Source organism: Solanum verrucosum, unplaced genomic scaffold (genome assembly GCF_900185275.1).
Source record: "Solanum verrucosum unplaced genomic scaffold, falcon-dt-bn FXZP01000050.1, whole genome shotgun sequence".
Lineage (NCBI taxonomy): Eukaryota > Viridiplantae > Streptophyta > Magnoliopsida > Solanales > Solanaceae > Solanum > Solanum verrucosum.
In genome coordinates this window covers 223,299-244,746 of record NW_026020020.1, presented here as the reverse complement: position 1 = coordinate 244,746, position 21,448 = coordinate 223,299, and the positions used below count along the sequence as shown (strand labels likewise).

Sequence of the window (21,448 nt, the reverse complement as noted above, 5' to 3'; positions counted from 1 at the left end):
CTTCACAAAATTGACAGTCAATCTCAATGTGCTTGTCTTCTCATTAAATATTGGATTTGATGCATAATGCCAGTCAATCTCAATGTGCTTAATCTTCTCATGAAATACTGAACTTGATGCATAATGCCGATAAACATAGAGTGATAAAATTACTAAAATTACAGTGTTGAAATTTCCAAACCGAACTTGCAAAGACTGTTTCAGACCATAGAGTAACTCACATAATCGACATACAAGGCTACTAAACTCCCCTTGAGCAACAAAGTGCTCAAAATCTAGTATAAAATATATGAATCATGTTGGAATCAATAGATGAGTCGATATTAAACAGGTCACCGAAAAATTGGCCGAAACATGCTCATATGTCGGAGTATTAGATTTGATGGCTAAAAGTGGTCACAATCTAAGAAATAAAATTATATGGGTAGGGTCGAAATGATGTCACGACCCAACTAGAAAATAAAAATTATATAGGATAGTTCGAATTGATGGAATGACCCCATTGAAAAAGAGAAATAATATGGGTAGGGTCGGAATGATGGCACGATCCTACTGAAAAAGAAAAAATTATACGGGTAGGGTTGGAATGATGGCACAACCCTATGCAAATTAGATTTGAGGAGTCACCGGAAAAACAAATGGAACTATGCAAATCAAATCTGAGGAGTCACTGAAAAGACACATGGTGCTATGCAACTCAGATATGAGAAAATAGTTCAGAAAAAATCCACGGTACTACGCAAATTAAATATGAGAAGTAGTCCGTAGAGATGCACAGTGCTACACAAATAAGATATGCAAAAAAAGGTAGTCACCGGAAGGATGGCACGGTGCTACACAAATTAAATATGAAAAAGTAGTCACCGGAATGATGGCACGGTGCTACACAAATTAAATATGAAAAGTAGTCACCGGAATGATGCACGGTGACCCAACTTTTGCTAACATAATCGTTGGCCGGACGGGCTGCATATATGGATAATAGCCGCCCGCTGGCAGCGGAAGCTCTTTGATTGTTTACCAAGATCGTAGAGGCTCTGATACCATGTGAGAAATATAAGAAAAAAATATTATTGAATTGTTGTTGTTTACATTATTACATTGAGACCCTAGAATACAATCCTTTACCAAGTAGGATACTATTTACTATTCCAATTCCTATTTGTATTCCTATTCCTATTCTAAATAGGATTGTATGAACCTATTCCTATTCTAGTAGGGTTGTGTAATCCTATTCCTATTCTAATAGGATTGTATAAACCTATTTATGTTCTAACAGTATTGATGTAAATTGAACACCTGAAGTTAAGATAATAAGATAACTCCTTTCCACTTTATCTATACGGCTTAATTGTAGAAATCATGTACACCACTTACTATTGCTGTACAACTCTATTTTTGCCTCTCTTGTTCTGTACATCTCTACTGTTGTCTCTCTACTCACAAATGTTAGGGTAAGGTCTACGTACATCCTACCCTCCCCAGACCCACTTGTTGGATTACACTGGGTATGTAGTTGTTGTTGTACAACTCTACTTTTGTTACCATCAGTTTGTTCCCCACGTAAAGGTTAGCAACCTTTGTCGTTACAGATCCCTTAGACTAATTGAGAAAAAATTGTAGCCTATCATCACATGCTATGGACAAGTGTTTAGTGGCATAAGAAAAGGGATGTAGAGTTGAATGTTTGTACAGGAGAATAATTAGTGTAACACCTCGTGTTGCATTTGGATTTGAACTTAAGATGCTGACTTGCCGAAGCTGATTAATGCATGTAGCAGAGGTTATTAAGTGCTTTCGGATACAGGTTCAAGCATAAGCGACGGGAGATAATGAAAATATATGAACATTTGAATCATATTCTCTCCTATAATACATCACCTTTGATGAGTGGGAGCTTACTGTCACACTGAAGCACAGAATCTGAGGAAACTTCTAATTGCACAGTACATAATCATGTGACAAGTTTGACGGTGGTCAGTAAATTATTCATCTACTGCAGCTACATGACTGGAGGTGTTTAAACATAGCACTAGCTGCTAAGAGAGCACAAAGATTAAACACATCTATCTGCCGAAATGTGTGGAGCATTCAGGAACAAGCTAGAATGGCCATGATCAATATTGTTGGAGCTAATTATGCATATAGTATTAATCAAAGCTCAATATCGCTTAGCCAAAATTTTTCTTGCCAAAATACTCATGTAACTAAGACCATCTCTAGTATCACCAGTATATACTACTATGCTTCTATTTTGGCTACATCTGAAGATGACTGCATTAAAAGGATCAAATTCAATTAGCAAATTATCAATCTGCATTCATCTATTTAAGGAGAGTTTCTAGTAATCCTATTAGCTTTAGGGTGCAATCATTTTTAAAACTGTCTGTACCTAGTTTTAGTTGGTAATGTCTAACTAGCTTTCTGCATAATCTTTGGATAACTTGTCTTTCTCAATAGTCATTTTTATTATGAACAATTTATCATTAATTTTAGTTTTTAACCTTCTTCCTTTCATGTTACGTTTCTTTCGTCATTCCTACACTAGAACTTTCGGATGCTTTATATTTGCAATTTGCAAGTGCGAATTTTCTTTTATAGCTTGATGCATAAAAGTTGTCAATATTTTTGTTCAATGCATTCAATAGAATGTCGATAGCCTTTACGCTGCTTTCCTTATTAATTACTATGCTTTCTTTATTGTTTTCTTCTTCTTGTACTTTGTTTTGATGGACTTGAGCCGAGAGTCCTCTGGAAACAGCCTCTCTACCTCCATGAGGTAGTGCTAAGGAGGTCTACATACACTCTACAGTACCTTATGTAAAAAAAAAAAGGTCTACATACACTCTACCTTCCCCAAACCCCAATAAGTGGGATTTCACTGGGTGTATTGTTGTTGTTGTTTCTTGTTCTTTGTGCGGTAATCATATTTATAGCCAAACTTCGTATAGTCATACTGATTACATTCTTATTGTTGCAAAGCACCGTCACATTGGTTCACATAATTTTTATTTTTAGGAGCCACAACCACACAATATTCACATTAATAGATTAGATGTTCAACTGTGGTACATTTCTTTGATTTCTTGTAGTAATATCGGGACTCATCTTGGAGTTTCCTTCTCTGCAAGGTAAGTTTTTGTTGTTTTACGTATGAATTGCTTTGTGGAACGCCTAATTTTGCTCAATTCTGAATTTACCCTGTATGATTTTATCTAGATTTTTTTTTTTTTAAACCTTGTTTGTTGGTGGTTTGTTATCTGTTTGATCTGTCTAATCATTTTAGATTTGCCTGTTGCCATGTAGAATTTACTAAAATTACCAATTGAACTACTTTTTATTTTATTTTCAGCCTCTTCTACAACAATAACTAAGTTTAGTGTTTCGCTGAATGGGTGTTTTTTAATGAGGTTAGAGTTGCAAAAGATGAGATTGTGGAGATTTGTGTCAGTGATGAAGTTTTGCTTGGTTGTGGAAGTCAAGGGATCTGTTGTATGGGTTACAGATAGGATTTTGTTTGCAAAAGGATGTATTTGTTCAGGAGGTTGATGATAGAAATATAGTTGGAAAAAATAATATATTACCCACAGATTGTACTACAGTTGGTACGCAACTGGAGATATTAAGTAGAAACCATCCTGTGTCGCGTATCCACAAATGTGTTAATTCTTGATTATGAAAGGGAGAGTTATATGTTAGGGTAAAATTGGAGTCAATGAGGATTTTAATTTCCAGTGGCTAGTCTTCATGGAGTACGTTCTGATCAAAATCTTGTAGGAAGGAGGTATTTCTTGTTGTGGGTGAACCTGGCCAGGATAAGGAATGTGATTTCCCCAAGGATCTACACTTGCTGTTGAGGTGGAAGCATGTCATCTCGATGAGAAGGGTGTAGAACAGGTCAATAATGATGGAGCATCTCATGAGAGTGGTGTCAATACTATTGGAAGAGAGGACGTGTTATCTCTGGGGCTTATGAGCAAGGAGGTTGTTGGTCTACTTGATGATACAATGAAAGAAGACAACAGAACTGGTGTTGTTCCACTCCAGGAAAGAAGTTTGTTTTGAATCGACTAGCCAGTGAAGGGCCACCAAACTTTTCAGACGATCCTATTGATGTATCATTGCCGGAGATTCTCAATCCAATTGAGAATCTCTGAACAACTATTTATTGCAACATTTACTGCTGGTATACCGTTGTAGGTCAGACTTTCCTGCTTGCATTTTGATTAGCTTATATTTAAGGAGTTCCTAAATGCTTATAAGGCAACTAACGCTACATAGTCAATATAGCCAATTACATAGTTTGAAATATATGTATACGTCCAGACTACATGTAGCTTTTGTTCTTTTCTTTTATTCTGAATGAATCTTTTATTATAGGTTTTTGTCCTACTGCGAGATTCCAGCTGATCTACTACCTGTTACCATAGCTCGCCACAATGTTGAAAATTGTTGGAGTTCGAGCCCTAATAAAAGAAGTTCAAAGCCTTATCCAGATTTTCCAAACCTGGTTATTATGTAGGTCGACATACCCCTCCCCTCTCTTTTTCACTATGCTTTGCGAAATAGTATGCTATTAGGAGCATGTGCTAGAAATGGTTGACTTTCTTAACTGCTTAGGAATGTAACAACAAACAACTTTTGATCTCGTGAGTTCATGATTACAATTATCCTCCATTTCCTGAGGTGATAGCATTTGGTCAAGACCTAAGTAAATCAGCCATTGGTTGCCATCATCCAAAGTTGCTTGTGTTGCTAAGGAGAGGTAGTCTCTGTGTTGTGGTCACATCTGCTAATTTGGTGGTAGAACAGGTGCTTGTTTAATCACCTTTCCTCTGTGTTCTTTTGTGTGAATCAGCTCATTCTTTCTCTTATGACCTATTAAATTATTATGTGAACTTGAAATAAATGTGTTTTTTTTGGCACCAGTTACTTAGCAATTCAGTTTATCCTCTTTGTCAGTACTTTCGTAAATCTTGATAATCTGTTAAAATAAATTGAGAAGAGGAATAAAGAACAAGATTGTGGTGCTCATGGTACGCTTAATTGCTAAAGGTTTGCCTAATTAAGCATATAGAATTTTTTTTTACACCTGTAACGTCGAGTTGGGCTGTGAAGTAGCAGTTAAGAGTCCATCAGATATTCTTGAGCAATGAAAAAAATATATTAGAGATTGTCCTCAACTTTTAAAAGTAGTAATCTAGACATGTTGTTCCTTTTGAGGGTTAAAAATAGATTAAGAAAGTCCCTATATCTCAAATATATATGTACAGTGATCTTCTTACTTTTTGTACCTTACAATTCGTTCTATTTTCTTTCATCGGATTCTTTTGAGATGGATTTTAACAATTGTTGTAGCGACATGGTTTACTCTGCTAATGAGGTCCGATAAATATATTAGTTATTGTTCACATGCTTTTTTAGAAGCTTTAATTTTTTTGTTGCATCCTTTTTTGGTAAATATTTTGAGGTTCTATATGTGTTTCTTCTTTAAACTCTTAATTCTTTGTTATTAAACTGATATACATTTGTTTTTTTGCAACTCATGAATTTGAAATGAAGAATTTATCGTTCAACAAAGTAAAGAAGCAAGTTGAAGTTCGCGAGGATTTAGTTAGGGGTGGTTTAAAGATTATATATTAAGTATATGTGTTGCAAAATTTCCTCTTTTTAATAAGGAGTTGATTAAAGTTGATGCCATTCAACTTTGAAATGGTATATATCTTTCTTTAGTTCTTTTTATTAATGATGATTTTTATATCAAATATCAATTCAATTATTTAATATATTTTTGGATGTGTGTGAAATTATTATTATTATAAGTTCAGCTGTAAAATATTTTATAATAGCAAATGAAAATGTGGTCTATGAAACTCTTTCATGATTGGTGTATCTAATATTTAAATTACCATTAGCGATGGGGAATTTTGGACATTTAAAGTGTTGGTGTCAAAATTGGCATACAATTAACGAAAGGAATTTTTGTCATTAAAAATACTTGTACTAGTTAGATATTAGTTGTTGCTAATGATTTTTAACGACCGGACTGATTAATTAGCGTAGGGAAAATACAGTATCTATCATCATATATATAAAAGAGAACCCTAGGCCCGCCTACGTGTCGCCACCGCAAACAAGGATTGCTTTTTAATTTATTTATTTCCAAAACTAACCTTCCCCTTTCATGAAAAGTTGTGACTTTTATGAAAAGTTGTGACTTTTATGAAGAGTTGCGACTTTTACGAAAGGTTGTGATGTTTTGAAAGGTTGTAACCTTTCCGAAGCGTTATGACTTTTCCAAAGAGTTGTGACCTTTCCGATAAGGCACAATAAGCATTTGTTCACACTACCCTTTGTTGTCTATAAATAGAGGGATTTCTTCTAATTTTAAAACAACGAAAATTCTGAACTTTTTCTTCTTCTGCACAATTAAATATTTGTGTACTTTGCTCATGTTGAGTGGCTTACTGACACCATTGTTTTTGTATCAATACATTGGTGAGTAAAAATGTTTCATCCTGAGATGATCTAATTCTTTAAACCTCGGGTATTAGAGGGGAATAGTTTTCTTAAAGGGACACCGTCCATTCAGTGGACTCGATTATTTCCTTTTTATTTCATTCTATTGTTACATATCCTGATATGTTTTTTTACGCGGTCATTAATTTATGCTTATAATATTAATTTATTGTTTTTGAGTACATGTTTTTTAAACTCTATTGTTTATGTTTCTGCAAAGTTATTGTCTTTGGTTATATTGAACGTATACACATATAGTAGGTATATTCATTGTGCAGAAAATAATTCTTGTACTCAGTTCCAAGAATTTATGTTTTGATATTCTATAACTTAAAAGTACTATATATAATTAAGCTTACATATTATCTATTTTTACATAGATATGAAGTTTCTCACTTATCAATTGAGGAAATTCATTATGCAAGTTCAAAAGTTATAATTACTTTCATGTTCAAGCGTAATTTCTTTTTTAAATCTGTTAACAATTTTTAAAATTTTTTCCTTAGACATATATCACAATTGTATAATCTATGCAACTTAAATGTGTTCTTTTTTACCAAATACCTTTGTATATATATTCTTATGTTTTTCTTTATTTTCCTTTTAATGTTGATTAAAGAACCAATAATTTATTATTTCCTGAATAATTCGTTCATTAGAGTTTTTTGAGTTATGTGATAATGACAAATAATCAAATTAATGTTGGAATATTGCTAATATTTTTTAAGAACCTATTTTTTCCATTATTTTTAATGTATGGATATTAGTAAATGATTATTTGCAAGTTCAATGCAATTATTATTTATGACCGCGCGCAGCGTGGGTAAATTACCTAGTTAAAGAATATATAATGACTGGATTATATGTTGTCGTTAAAAGTTCGTTTAACGATCGAACAAAAATCCGTCGTTAAACTTTCAACATCAGAAATTTTAATGACGGACAATGACCGGATTGGTTCATGTCGTTAATGACCTTTAGCGACCGAAACAACCAAATGTCCTCTCGCTAAAGGTCATTTTTCTTGTATTAACAGAGGAGTACTGTCTTTGAATGTGTTGAGCCTGGTGGGCTATTTTCTGTAGCTTGGTACATATATTAAACATCTCATACCCATTCACCTGTTGATTCCAAGTAGAGATCACAAGGTCCTTAAAGCTATGGTGCTTCATCACCACATTTAACAATCTAAATGGCCTTTTAACCTGAATCTGAACAGTGCATGTATTCACTACAATAGGTGTATGATCAGAACGTCCTGGGTCTACAAAATCAGCCTCAATATCCCCATACTTAAGAGTCCATGCAACATAACCAAATGCTTAGTCAACGTGGGTATATATTCTAGTAGCTATATCCCTCTTATTACACCAAGTGAAATGTCTTCCTCTTCTTAGTAGCTGTCCCACCCCTATATCATCAACACAAGATTGGAAGTCCACTGTTTCCTGGGCTTCACAAGTTCACCATTGAGTCTATCTTCATGAGACAATATGGCATTGAAATCACCCAATATCAACCATGGTTCACTACTATTTAGAGTAAGACCCCTAAGAGAGTCCCACAGCCTCATTCTAGCATTTGGGGTATCAAAGTCATACACTATAGTGATTAAACAAGAGAAATCAGAGTCTTTGCCTTGTACTTTATAGTGCACCAGTTGAGCAGTACTAATCGAAACAATTACCTCCACTCTGCTGTGTTGCCAAATAATCTATATTCTCCCATTAAGTATAGTAGGGTTAACATAGACCTTCCAATCTTGTCCCAATTTAATCTTAATTCTCTCAGCTTTGTGATCTTGAATCTTTGTTTCTACACACCCCATAAAGTTCACTCTATAATTCAGCAGAAAAACTGTCAACTCCTGCTTATAGGGTTGGTACAGTCCTACCTAATATTCCAGGAACTGATAATCATGTTATATTGGGAGGTGCATGTGTTTTAGCCCTGTGTGTCCATTCATCTGAGTCATTCTGATGGTCTTCTAAGGGAGTAAACTTGTTGGAGGTTTGAGGTTCAACATTATCCTCCTTAGTTGTAGTTTGAGTACCCCTAGCTTTGGATTGACTATTTGGAAAGGAATGGATTTCTCTTCATTGACATTCTCCTTATTATTGTCCTCCTTTTCCTTCCCCTTTGCTGGGTGCTCTTGGTGCTTAGCAGGCCTAGCTTGCCACACAGGTGGAGGAGGTCATCTTCTCCTTGCTAGATGTATAACTGGTGGAGCTGGCTTGCCATGCTTACATTCACCTTCCTTATTTTCCATCTTCATACAGGTATGACAAAACTGTGGTGTCCACTCATACTTAATCGCTTGAGTGATCAAAGTTCCATCAGGCTTTTCAATATAAAGCTCTTGTGGAAGCTGCTGAGTTATATCAGTCTATCAAAACTCGAGCAAATGAGACCCTTTCAATATTTGCGGTCATTCTATCAACACATACCGGCTTGCTAATATAGCTAGCAATACGACCTAGATTTTCTTCAGCTCAGTAGTAAAGTGGGAGTCTTGGGAACATCACCCACAGTGGAATAATCCTAAGCATCTTAGGCTGGAACTGGAAGTCCTTCACCCAGTTTTTCAACACCATTCGGTGATTGTTGTAAGTATAAGGTCCCTCTAAAAGTACATGATCTCTATCCTCATGTGTCTCAGACAAGAAGGAGAAATATACTTATCATGTAGATACACTCGTGGAATAGACACAAAATTCCAAACACCATAGAATAATTTCAACATATCTTTGAAAGCAGGGGAATCACCGATAACATACCCTATAAGGGCATTTTCCCATTTATTACACACCGCTTCTACCTCAATAGGATTAACCTTCACTATTGTCTGTCCATTTTTCACAATTGGAGGGTCATAGTGGTGACCCATACCATTTTGAATTTGTTGTTGCCTCGCACTACTTCCACCGTTGTCCTCTGATCAACTTGAGAGTTTGGGGTATTGTGAGACCCTACTGAGAAGGTAAGCTTCCTAGCGTGAGTCTCGTCCGGCATCTGTTCATCTAAATCAGACTTCAGATGATCCTCTTCTACCATGGGTAACACTGTTGAGTGGCTGCTTTCACAAGGTAGCCAGCTTCATAGCTTCATCAAGGCTAGGGTATGTGGAATACCAGAATCAGGTGTTAGTGTTCTCCCTCGTGTGTTGTCCACCATTTCTTGCGGTGGTCTTGGAATCTTCTGTTGTTGAGCCATCGTCCCCCAAGCGCACGTTAGCAAGCATTAGTTAACGTGCGCCAAGAGGATTTCTAATTCACAGTAAGTACTGTTAGGAATTTATGTAAATTCTAGGTCCACCACTCCAACAAGGTACCAAATACCATTTGGAAATTTAATAATAATAATAATAATAATAATAATAATAATAATAATAATAATAATAATAATGATAATAATAATAATAATGATGATGATGATGATGATGAATATTCAAATTGCCTATTTTTCCCCACTCACAGACACGACAAGTTTGACTATATATTTACTTGACCACTTAGACCCGTCAACACTAATAAATTGGCTCATAATTATTATTATTATTATTATGAGCCAACTCATTAGCGTTGGCAAGTATATGTGGTCAAGTAAATATAAAGTCAAACTTGTCGTGTCTGTGAGTGAGGGAAAAAATGGCAATTTGAATTTATTACTGTCCTATCCCAACATCCTCGAAATCTTGGTATAGATTACCCTCTTGAAACTGAAAATAAAAGAATATAATCGATGATCCTATATATATTTTTGTTCTACTGATCTGAAATTTTTTGGAGAGAAAAATGGGCGGTGTTTGGTCAAGCGGGAATAGAGCAAATGAGAGCAGGTTAGGGTTAATCAAAAAGCCAGAGGAATTATGTTTCTCTATTTCTACACCACGAATTAACAAGGTACCCTCTATGGCTTTTGTTAAACCATTTACTGGAAAAGAAATCTCATAACGCCCAATTATATCTTCTATACACTTGACAAAATAGGTATTCTATTTTAAGTTACATTAATTTAACTTGTATACTTAAGGTCATTACATTTTTAGATCTGACTTTGAGGCCTTATTAGTTCTTTCGATCATAAATAAAGCTTACTTGTATTTGTTTAAATGTTATATAAGAAGTCAAATCCTTTTTTTTGGGGTGGGGGGGGGGGGGGGGAGGAGGGGGGACAAATATATTTTTTGGCTCTCGGTTTGTTTGTTTTACATGGGGGAAGGAGGAGAAAAGAAATTTAAGAAAATGAATGATTTAGGATATTAAGAATGGAGTTCTTGAAGTGTCAGCACAATCACACACTCAGAAATGACATTGGTAAGCCAGGTAGGATTCATGTGTTTACAAGATACATTTTTTTGTCTATGTCGTCAGTGTCACAACTCACTTGTCAAGTTTAAAGGTTTTTTTTAGGTATTTATCCCAAAAAGAAAGAAAAAGATATCATAGATGAGGTTTCTATCAATTGTGGTAGTAGTACAAAGACAATAAACAATAATGAAACTGTTAGTAGGATCGAAGTGATGGTAACTTCTGATTAAAATTTAATATGGAAGATAATTATGGGAAAAATAAAAAGAAATGAAAAGAATAATATTAAACAAGACAAAGGTGCACTATGGATTTCAGGAGGTTTTGCACTGCCTCAAATGTTGTGCCAGAGACAGCTCCAGGACCTGATGGTTTCACTATGGATTTCATCCTCAACTGTTGGGAGATAATGAAACAAGACATCACGGTGCATTTAGAAATTTTCATGAACAGGAGATATTTGAAAAGAGCTTTAATGCAACTTTTATAGCTCTAATCCCAAAGAAGAAAAGAGCTAAGGAATTGAGAGACTTCAAGCCTATAAGTATGATAGGCAGTATCTATAAACTGTTTTCAAAGGTACTAACTGATAGATTGAAAAAGGTGATGGCAAAATTAATAGTTTCCCAGCAAATGGCTTTTATCAAGGGGAGACAAATTATGGATGCTGTCTTGGTGGCTAATGAAGTTGTAGATTCTAGAATCAAACAGAACAAACCTGGTATTCTATGCAAGCTTGATATAGAAAAAGCATATGATCATGTCAACTGGAGGTTCTTATTGGATATCCTGAAGAGGATGGGCTTTGGAGTCAAATGGATCAATTGGATCAGGCATTGTATTTCCACTGTGAGTTTTTCAGTTCTGATCAATGGCTCTCCTGTTGGGTTTTTCAAAGCTGAAAGAGGGTTAAGACAAGGTGATCCCTTATCTCCCTTTTTGTTCATTTTGGCAATGGAAGGTTTAAACAATACGGTGAAAAAAGCAAAGCACATTGGCTGGATTAACGGTTTTGAAATGGAAAGGAGGGACAATAGTAGCATGGATATTACACACTTGCAGTATGCAGATGACACTCTGACTTTTTGCGATGCAAATGTGGATCAATTGAAGTATTTGAGGGTGATTTTGGTGGTATTTGAATGTGTCTGGTATGCATATTAACTGGAGGAAAAGCTCATTGTATCCTATTAACGAAGTCAATGATATGAAGTTCCTGGCCTCGATATTGGGAGGAGAAGTAGGGTCCTTCCCATTTGTACATCTTGGTATGCCTTTAGTGGCTAATTCAAAGTCCAAGGAAATTTGGAATGGTGTCATTGAAAAGTGCGAGAAGAAACTTTCCAGATGGAAGTCTCAATACTTGTCACTAGGTGGAAGAGTCATACTCATCAACTCTGTGTTAGATGCCCTCCCCTCTTACATGATGTCCTTATTTCCAATCCTAGCAACTGTTATTAAAATACTTGACAACATTAGAAGATCCTTCTTGTGGCAAGGAAGTAAGGAGAAGAAAGGTTTCTACTTGGTGAAATGGAAGGCTTTAACAGTGAGTAAGAAGAGGGGAGGATGGGACTGGGACTCAAGGATCTGAAGTTTCAGAATAAGGCTTTAAAAATAAAATGGCTTTGGAGATACACACAAGAAGAGCAAATGTTATGGGTAAGGGCTATCAAGGCAAAGTACGAGGAAGAGGACAGATGGATGACAAAGGAGATCAACACTCCTTATGGGGTTAGTTTATGGAGATCTGTCAGGGTCTTATGGCCTTTGCTGAAAAACAGAAGCACCATTAAAGTTGCAGATGGTAGTAAAACTGTTTTCTGGAAGGATGTATGGCTAGGGACCGAGAGCTTACAAGAGAAATTCCTTGACATCTACAATCTTGTACTTCATCAACATAATACAGTGGCAGAACAGTGGTCAAACGAAGGTTGGGATATTACCTTCAGAAGAATGCCTAATGACTGGGAGGTGAGTAGGGTGATTGCTTTCTTCAATCTGCTGGGAACTTTTGGAGGTTTAAAAGAAAGGGCTGACAGATTATGGTGGAATGACACAACAGTGGTGCTTACAAAGTGAATGCAACTTACAAACGTATGAACCAAACCAATCATCAAATGGTAGAATGGCCTTGGAAGCACATTTGGAAGGCTAAGATACCATATAAGGTTTCATGTTTTGTCTGGATTTTGGCAAGAGAAGCAGTTCTTATTCAAGATAACTTGATGAAAAGAGGGATTACCATCTGTCCCAGATGCTGCCTATGTGGGGAAACTACAGAAACAGTGAATCACCTTGTCCTCCACTGCAAAATAACTGGTCAAGTATGGAGGATGTTCCTGGCACTCAGAAGTATCACATGGATAATGCCTGGAAAGATTTCTGAAACTCTAGCATGTTGGGAAGAAGCAGGTTTGGAAGTCAGAGATAGAGGAAGATGGAGAATGGTTCCAGCTTGTATATGGTGGACAATATGGAAAGAGAGGAATTCTAGATGTTTTGAAAATAGGAGCAACTCTATCCAACAAATGAAGATGAATTATTTTGCTCTTTAGTTTTTGGTGTAGACAGTGTCACTCGGTAGAAACTGTGGAAATTCTAGATGTATTAAGCTCCCTATAGAAGACTAGAATAGCTCCAGTTTCTTAAGAGTCTTTTGATGTAAATAGAGTGCAAGTATAACCAATGTACTGTATGATCTTAATTATTGATAGAAATACACAAAGTTACCAATTTCAAAAAAAAAATATTTGCTGGTATTGAAATTAAGGTTCACTTGAGCACTAGTGGGACAAGATTGATTGGAAATCATTAGGATTAAGCTGTATGTCATAAACATAAGTAACAACATCGATGGTTAAGCATCTGATAAGCTCATTTGACAAATGGAAGTTGAAGTATTGAAGAACCATGTGGGTGTATCCCAGAGTCTAGTTCAATATAACAATGACTTTGGAAAATATCCATATGGGTGGGTTTGGCACCTATTTTCTCTTTCTCTGTTGATGGCTAGTGTGATATTTGAACAACCATCATCATGTTATTGGTTTTGTCTTTTGATTCATATGGATTCTCTCGCACACGATAACAAGACATAATTTTTCTATTATAGGCCCCCACCTGTTTTCTTGGAAAAGCCAGTACAGTTGGCCTAGAAAAGGCAGTAGAAGTTTTAGATACACTTGGCAACAGCATGAGAAATTTGAATTCTCGAGGCTTCATGACTGGAATGGCATCTCGACAAGACAAAATATCTATTCTAGCATTTGAAATTGCAAACACCATCACCAAAGCTGCAAATTTATTGCAATCTCTTTCTGAAGAAAATGTCGAGTATTTAAACAAGGAACTTCTTCCTTCAAAAGGTGTGCAACAGTTGGTTTCTACTAATATGAAGGATCTGCTTACTATAGTTGCTCATGACAAAAGGGAGGATTTTGCTGTTTTCTGTTGTGAAGTCATCAGATTTGGAGATATGTGTAAAGACCCACAATGGCACAATCTAGGTCGCTATTTTTCCAAGTAAGTTGAATTGTTTTATTAAAACTGTTGCAATTTTATGTCAATAAATATGTTTATGAGAACATGTAATCATTTTCCAGGTTGGACATGGACACTGTTACTCATAAACAGCTAAGAACAGAGGTTGAAATGACAATGCAGGAGCTGATAACTCTGGCACAACATACTTCTGTAATGCTTTGTTTTGTTTTGAGATGCCTTTGCTTTTCTACATGTTTTTGTGCTTTAACATACTAGTGTCTGCGCACGTGCTTTCCACGTGTACCTCATATCTATTATACAACATATTCGTTATATTATGACTTTATCATTGAAAACCTTTAATATAAGATCAACTTGGACATTGTTTTTGATCTCAAAAGACCAATTGTGACAACTTAAACATCAGGGCTACTAATGTGCCAATGATTCAATCTTCTCGATAAAATCAATTCATAAATAAAAAAATATAGTGCTAAAACTTTTGAATGTAAAGAAAGAGTAAACGAAAGTTGCAGGCTGATCATTCTACATTATGATTACTTAGGAAAAAAATATACAGTAGAAAACTTATTTGACTGAAATGTTTAACTATATTGTCCACATGTAATAAAAAACCAAGTAGACAACAGAAAATTTTGAGTTTTTCATTCAAGATTTCCTATTCTGGAAGGAGACCGAGACATCCAATTAAAAAGCTTCCTGCATGAAATATCTATTGCACAACTTCTATTGTTTGCTATAGCTTGAACCTCGAAGAAAAGAGTGAACTATAGAAGTCTTATACTCCTGTGTGTAATGAAGTTGTTCTTATGTTTTCCATCTTTGCTCAACTTTTTTTTTCTTTTTTTTTTTTTAAACTTTTTTCCTCTTCATCTCAACTTGGAATTTGATGAAAGGTAAGTTCCTAATTTGTAGCGGTGAGTGATAACTTTTCCAATGTAATTTGGAATTATCAAGATGAATTTAGTGTGATGCTAAGTAAGAACACCATTGGATGTTGAGAGCAATAACAATTGACATCCATCATCCCTAACCTTCTCCCTTAATTCGTTCCCCATTAGTAAGGATTGGTTTGGTAGATGAATGGTCTTGTAAACTAATGGAATGAAAAGTAATCATCATGGAATACAAAATAACAAACAATTAAGGCTGCTTAATTAAGATAAGAAAATCCACAAATTGATGGAATACAAGTAATTACTTAATAATTTAATGGGGTAAATTTTATTGTTAGGAGAGGATAAATTGGTCATTCAATATCTAAAGGGTATTTTTTAAATCCAAATTTCAACTTAAGATGGTCCCACTTTTAGTATAGTATGATACTTTTAGTATAGTATGATATGATGATTATCAAGAGCTCTTTCTTTCAATCAATAGTCTTCTTCATATGCGTGGATGCCCTAGTGAGGAGGTGCGAGATGTTAGATATAGTAGGTACGAGGAGAGGTAGAGTTAGGCTAGATAAATGTTGGGGAGAAATGATTAGACAGGACATGGTGCACCTTCAAATTACCGAGTACATGACCTTAGATAAGAGAATGTGAAGTACGTGCATTAGGGTAGAAGGTTAGTAGATAGTGGAGTGTGGTTTTGTGTTTTGATAGTGCAACTAGCCTGTAGCATGAGAACTAGTTATAAAATCTGCCAACTTTAGTTTGAGCTTATTTTATTGTTATTTCTTCAACAAAAACAATTCTCTTTCTTGTGGACCTTCCTTAAATGACATTGAACCTTCTATAATAGTTTGTAGTACTGAACAAGCGGAGTGGGTCATTGGTATAGGAATTGATAGGGTTAAATGTGCGGGGGTCATGCAAATACATAGGCTCATACCTTCTCTTTTGGATTAATGGGGTGGGTTAGAAGGCACTTATGTTTGTTATTAATTTACTTGTCAAGATTTTATTTACTTGTTATGGTATTTTGTTGATCGATGGAATTATAAAATCTGTAGACAAGTATGCTGGAGTGGTATAAAGTAAATCACCCAGAGGAAATTCATTGACATTTATTAGTGTTAAATGACATTTTCTCTACAAGGATTGATATGGTTCACATCATTAGTTTCTCTTCTATATGCAAAGATGACGGTGTGACTCCTCATTTCTTTTTCAGGAACTGTATCATGAGCTTCACACACTGGATAAATTTGAAAAGGATTATCAAAGAAAAATTGAGGCATTAATTTTTTTAAAACTGTCTCTCGAAGGTACAATTTTACTTCAATTTTCTGTGATACTGTCTTACTCCTTAGCTATGCCTCTGGAGGAGAGGGGGTTGAATGAAATTTGGTGGAAGAAAATAATTGGATCTCATGTTGCCTTAAAATTTAATTCGTAGTTTCTTTTGAAGATTAACTTTTACAAGGAAAATTTGCAATAGAAAGTAGCAATATTTATTCAGTGTACAACTTGATTTCATCAGTTTGGTATGAATTTCTATGTTGCGCGGACTCTTCATTTTTGAAGGCGAACCCGTCTCGACGCGACACTGGTGCGGGTGCGGGGTGCGTGTCGGATTCGGTCAATCCGATCCGGACACTTTGACCAGAGCCGAAAAAAAAATTTGGGGAAAAAGAGATCAGTTTCCGGCGACCTCTTCAGAGAGGCGGCGGAGCTGTAAGAAGCTTGAAAAAGTAAAAAGAAGAAGAAAGAGGAGTTTTTTCTTCATTGAAAAAGTAAAGAGAAGAAGAAAGAGGAGGAGTTTTTTCTTGAAAAAGTACAGGAAGTACAGCTTTTTTATTTTTTTGAAAAAGTAAAGTCTTTTCAACTTTTCAACTTTTCTTGAAAAAGATAACTAAAGGCTGAGGGTTTCTCTAGATAAGTGTGTCCTTTTATATTTATAAAATAAATTATTACTTTTAATATTTATTATATTCTCTCTTTTCTTTAACAATTATACTCCTTTTATTTTGTTTGTAATTATACCAAAATATGCAATTCATTATTAAATATATTTCATAAATATTTTTAATAATATTTTATTATATATATATATATATATATATATATCCACTTATTTGATTATACTAGATATATTATTATTGTTGTTATTGATATAATTTATTTTTCGAGGTACGCTAAAAATAATAAACAATTATACTATGTATATATAATATATTACACATTATATTATATATACCATGTATACCAACTAGCCGTATCCCCGCACCCGTATCCATACTCGGATTCGCACCCCCGAATCTTAAAATTTAAATTTTGCCGAATCCGACTCTCGGATTCGCATCCGTCTCGGATACCCGCACCCGAGTCCGAGCAACTTAGATGAATTTAACTATTCTATTGCATCTAAGTAGAAGTTTCCAGGTAAGGTTACGCCTTAAATAATGAGTCAAGTAAGATTACATTTCAAGCAAAGTTCTTGATATTCTGGAGGCATGTTGTTATCTGGTAGCATTCTCCTATTCAGAAGATTTGTCCTTTGGGTTCTAAAAACTTTTAATTTTTTTTTTACTGCAACGAGACAATCCGATACAATTTCAAAAAATAGCATGTTATGTATGATGCTAGCAAAAAAGCATGAGATTGTAAACAGTATATCCAAATTATAGGCCTCTAAATATGGGAAGTCACTTAACATGTTTCAGTGATATTATGTTGAACTGAGTTGGATATAATGTGTATTCCTACAATTTGACATCAGTATACTCATCTTTTTCCACACTCTACTGATACTCGTTTAACCAAGAACTTAGGTCAATTGGAGGACAAGAGGCATTTTGTTTATGTTTGTTAAATTGATTAATACCATGTTAAACTGACAAATTGAATGTTTTCCTTCACTTGTAGGAGAACATGTCATGATGTTAGAAAGCGAGCTAAAACATCAAAGAAAATCTGTGAGGAACTTGAAAAAGAAGAGTCTTTGGTTCAAGAGTCTGGAGGAGGTACTTTGACCAAAAATCATTTTGAATTCCATTGAGAAATAAAATGAAAATTATAAGGATCACTGTAGAAGGGAAAATTGCTTCAATAATAGTAGTTGAAATGAAAATTTGTCTTCTACTTTTTAAATGTTTATGGACTTAACATTCTTCATCCTTTTATTTTTTATCTTCATCCTTGTAGGTTGTAGAGAAGCTTGTTGACATTGCTACTTTTATTCATCAAGAGATTTCAGAGGCATATGGATATGATGGTACGAGAATATCCAGAAGTTTTGTAAACATTTCACAAGTTGGTGTGGTCGTAGGCATACTAGTACTTATATCTTTGTTGTCAAATCCATCTGATAATATAGAATTGAGGCTCTAAACCCCTAAGCTATGATTAGTCATATAGAATTAAACATATATTGACTTGAGGAACATATATACCACAAGAAAAATATGATCACAATAAGATTAGTTGGCTACGTACAAGGAATAAGATGATTCGTATCTATATAAAGTGATTTGGTATATTGTCAAAAATAAATACTATGATTATGAGGAGAGTTTTGCAAGCATTTGGATTTTATTTAATTGAATTGTGTAAAGAACAAACCTAAACCAGTTTAATTAGCTTAATATGATAAGGAAACGAGTTAATTTAAACATACATTATTTTTAACACTAAATTTGATTGGCTTAATATGTCCCTGTGCACATGAAAAGTGCCTAAGGAACTTGTTTTAGGTTTTGGCGAGCATGAAAGGATTGGAACCAACTAATACAAATACCTTGGCCTCTCTTGAATTGTTTCTTTTAAATTCAATAGCACTTCATAATAATCTGTCACAAACAACTCCAAGAATTTTAAATCTAGCTGTTTGCATTGGTATTGCTCAAGTGTCCCAAACTAAGGATTGTCTTCCTTTTTCCTGTATAAGACTTTGCATTTAAATCTTCTTTACAAATAATGCTATGTTTTAGGATAAAAAAGTCCTGTGAATAATCTTTTAGCTTTGTCGTGTTACGTCTCTTCACTTGTCAAAAAAATATCTTTTGAACATCCTTTCTTGCTAAAAATTATAGATGATCAAACCAAGATTCCGTCACATCATTTATGTATTTTCCTAAATTGTGGTCTATATATTTGTTCTACATGAAACCAAATACATCAATTTCTATAGAATAGAGGCTGAAGTAGGATGAATTGGAAAAAAAGAGAAAAAAAAAAGAAAAAAAAAGAGGAACAGGAAAAGATATGCAAATGGTTATCTACAAACTTGAAAACCTATTAACATACCCAGTGCTGTTATATTTATGAAGCTTTACCTTTTCTTTAATGGTCAATGTTTCAGGTTACTTTCCTGTAGTACAAATGCTTTTATGAAATATTATGTGTATGTTTTTAGTAGGGTTGACATCCTCGCCTAGAAGAAAATCAGAAACACTGGGAGAAGCTGGTCTTGCTTTACACTATGCTAACTTAATTACTCGAATAGATGCCATTGTAAGTACTTTCTGACTCAATTAATCTCCTATAACGTAACTAGTGCAAATAGTTATTATGGGATTTGATATCATGTCAGGCCTTATACCCCACTTCTCCTTCTGATAACATGAGGGATGCACTATATAATGGATTACCCCCCAACGTGAAGACATCCCTTCGTTCTCGGTTGCAGGCAGTCTCTAAGGAAGAGGTTAGTCCTCTACATATTATTTTTCTACATAAAGTGGTGTTATATGTATGTAACATAGTTGTTTGTCATTGTTGTTGTTGCAGCTCACGCTTTCTCAGATCAAAGCAGATTTGGGAATAACACTTCAGTGGCTTGTTCCAATAGCTACAAATACTAAAAGGTAGGTACCCGTTGGTGGTGATGTTGAAATCAACAAATTTTGTTTTTTGTTATAAAAACCTAAAAGTTGGTCCAATGTATTTATTCATACTATTGTTTTGCATCTAACAGAGCACTTCAAGGTTTCGGGTGGGCTAATACTGGGTCAGTTACTGCATATTTTAGTGTTACAACACCCCACCCCACTCCCGATCAAATCATATACTTGACATTTACTATTGTCCATGTTTGTTTGTATCAGAAATGATTTAGGCAAGATGAGTCGTGGACACAAGAAGATCATTCGGTTGCAAACTCTGTATCATGCAGACAAAGAGAAGATGGATGAACTTATCATTGAACTAGTGACATGGCTTCATCACATGATCAGCCTGAGAAGATCCAATAAGGCTTTCCCACCAAAAACATCCAAGGTGCAGTTCTCTGAGGAAGATAGAAACTTATTGGAGAAGGTAATGCAGAGGGGAATGTTGGTTCCAGGAATAAGCAAAAGCCAGGAATTCGTCATGTCCAAGAAACATGTCCAGCGTCTAAGTAAAAGCACTGGTACTTCTCCACATACATAGTTCAAAGCCTAACGTATTAGATTAAACAGTTTGAGCTTCTAAACAAACGTCTCAAGATATTTTTTCGATACACATCCTAATTCTATAGGGTGGCAAATGACAATAACTCATTATGGGTTCTAAAGATTATATTATCTTTGATCACTACTCATGGCTAGTGAAGTTTGACTGGAAAGAGTTTTTTGTGTAGTAAATGTTGTATGGGTTTCTATGGGGTGGCAAATGGGAATAATCATCTGAAGCCCTCTTTACATGTTTGACAAAACCTGGATTCTTTCTCAAGTGTAAATCATTTAATGTGATTTAGTGAGATAAAATATGACTAAGAATTGGAACAAGTAACTCTATAGACAAATATGTTTCGAATCATTGGTATTTTTTACCATGTTTCGAACATGGGCAGTGCATTTACTCCATTTCATCATCACTTGTCAAGATTCCGCCCAAAAATTTCTAGCTACCTCTATCTCAATGGTCTACCATTGATTTTTCCTCCTAGTTCCCATCGATTTGGTGTTGGCTCTTCCCTCCCTAAGGGTTGTATTGGGGAAAAATAACCTATATAGGTGGTTGCATGTAGGGTGGAAACATGGCATTAGGATAAAGTTTGGATATGATGTTGCCTTAAGGATCAAAGAAGATGTTCTCATGAAAGGTTCACCGGTCAAGTGTTCGGATCGGTGGTTGACTAATTAGCTTGATCTGGTCTGATCGCTAGCATAGTCGGACGGTAACTTTTAGAGGAAAACGAGGAAACTCGTGGCCTAAATTAAGGGAAGTATAATTTTAAGAACT

The 21,448-nt window shown here is 35.0% G+C and overlaps 1 protein-coding gene across 1 annotated transcript; it reads left to right on the top strand.

Annotated features, from left to right (window-relative positions):
- The first annotated feature begins 10,313 nt into the window (after positions 1–10,313).
- LOC125821019 (protein PSK SIMULATOR 2-like) lies at positions 10,314–20,117 on the top strand. Its single transcript, XM_049500448.1, has 9 exons — positions 10,314–10,421; positions 13,945–14,354; positions 14,435–14,525; positions 16,455–16,548; positions 18,149–18,246; positions 18,428–18,497; positions 19,641–19,735; positions 19,815–19,928; positions 20,012–20,117. The coding sequence occupies exons 1-9, from the start codon at positions 10,314–10,316 to the stop codon at positions 20,090–20,092; spliced, it is 1,161 nt and encodes a 386-aa protein (XP_049356405.1). The 3' UTR covers positions 20,093–20,117.
- Positions 20,118–21,448: the final 1,331 nt, after the last annotated feature.

Excerpts from the sequence above, each read along its gene's own strand:
- LOC125821019 (XM_049500448.1), top strand. The coding sequence starts at position 10,314 with ATGGGCGGTGTTTGGTCAAGCGGGAATAGAGCAAATGAGAGCAGGTTA. Across the intron at positions 16,549-18,148 it reads TTTAAAACTGTCTCTCGAAG|GAGAACATGTCATGATGTTA; the intron begins GTACAATTTTAC and ends CTTCACTTGTAG. Across the intron at positions 19,929-20,011 it reads AGGCAGTCTCTAAGGAAGAG|CTCACGCTTTCTCAGATCAA; the intron begins GTTAGTCCTCTA and ends TTGTTGTTGCAG.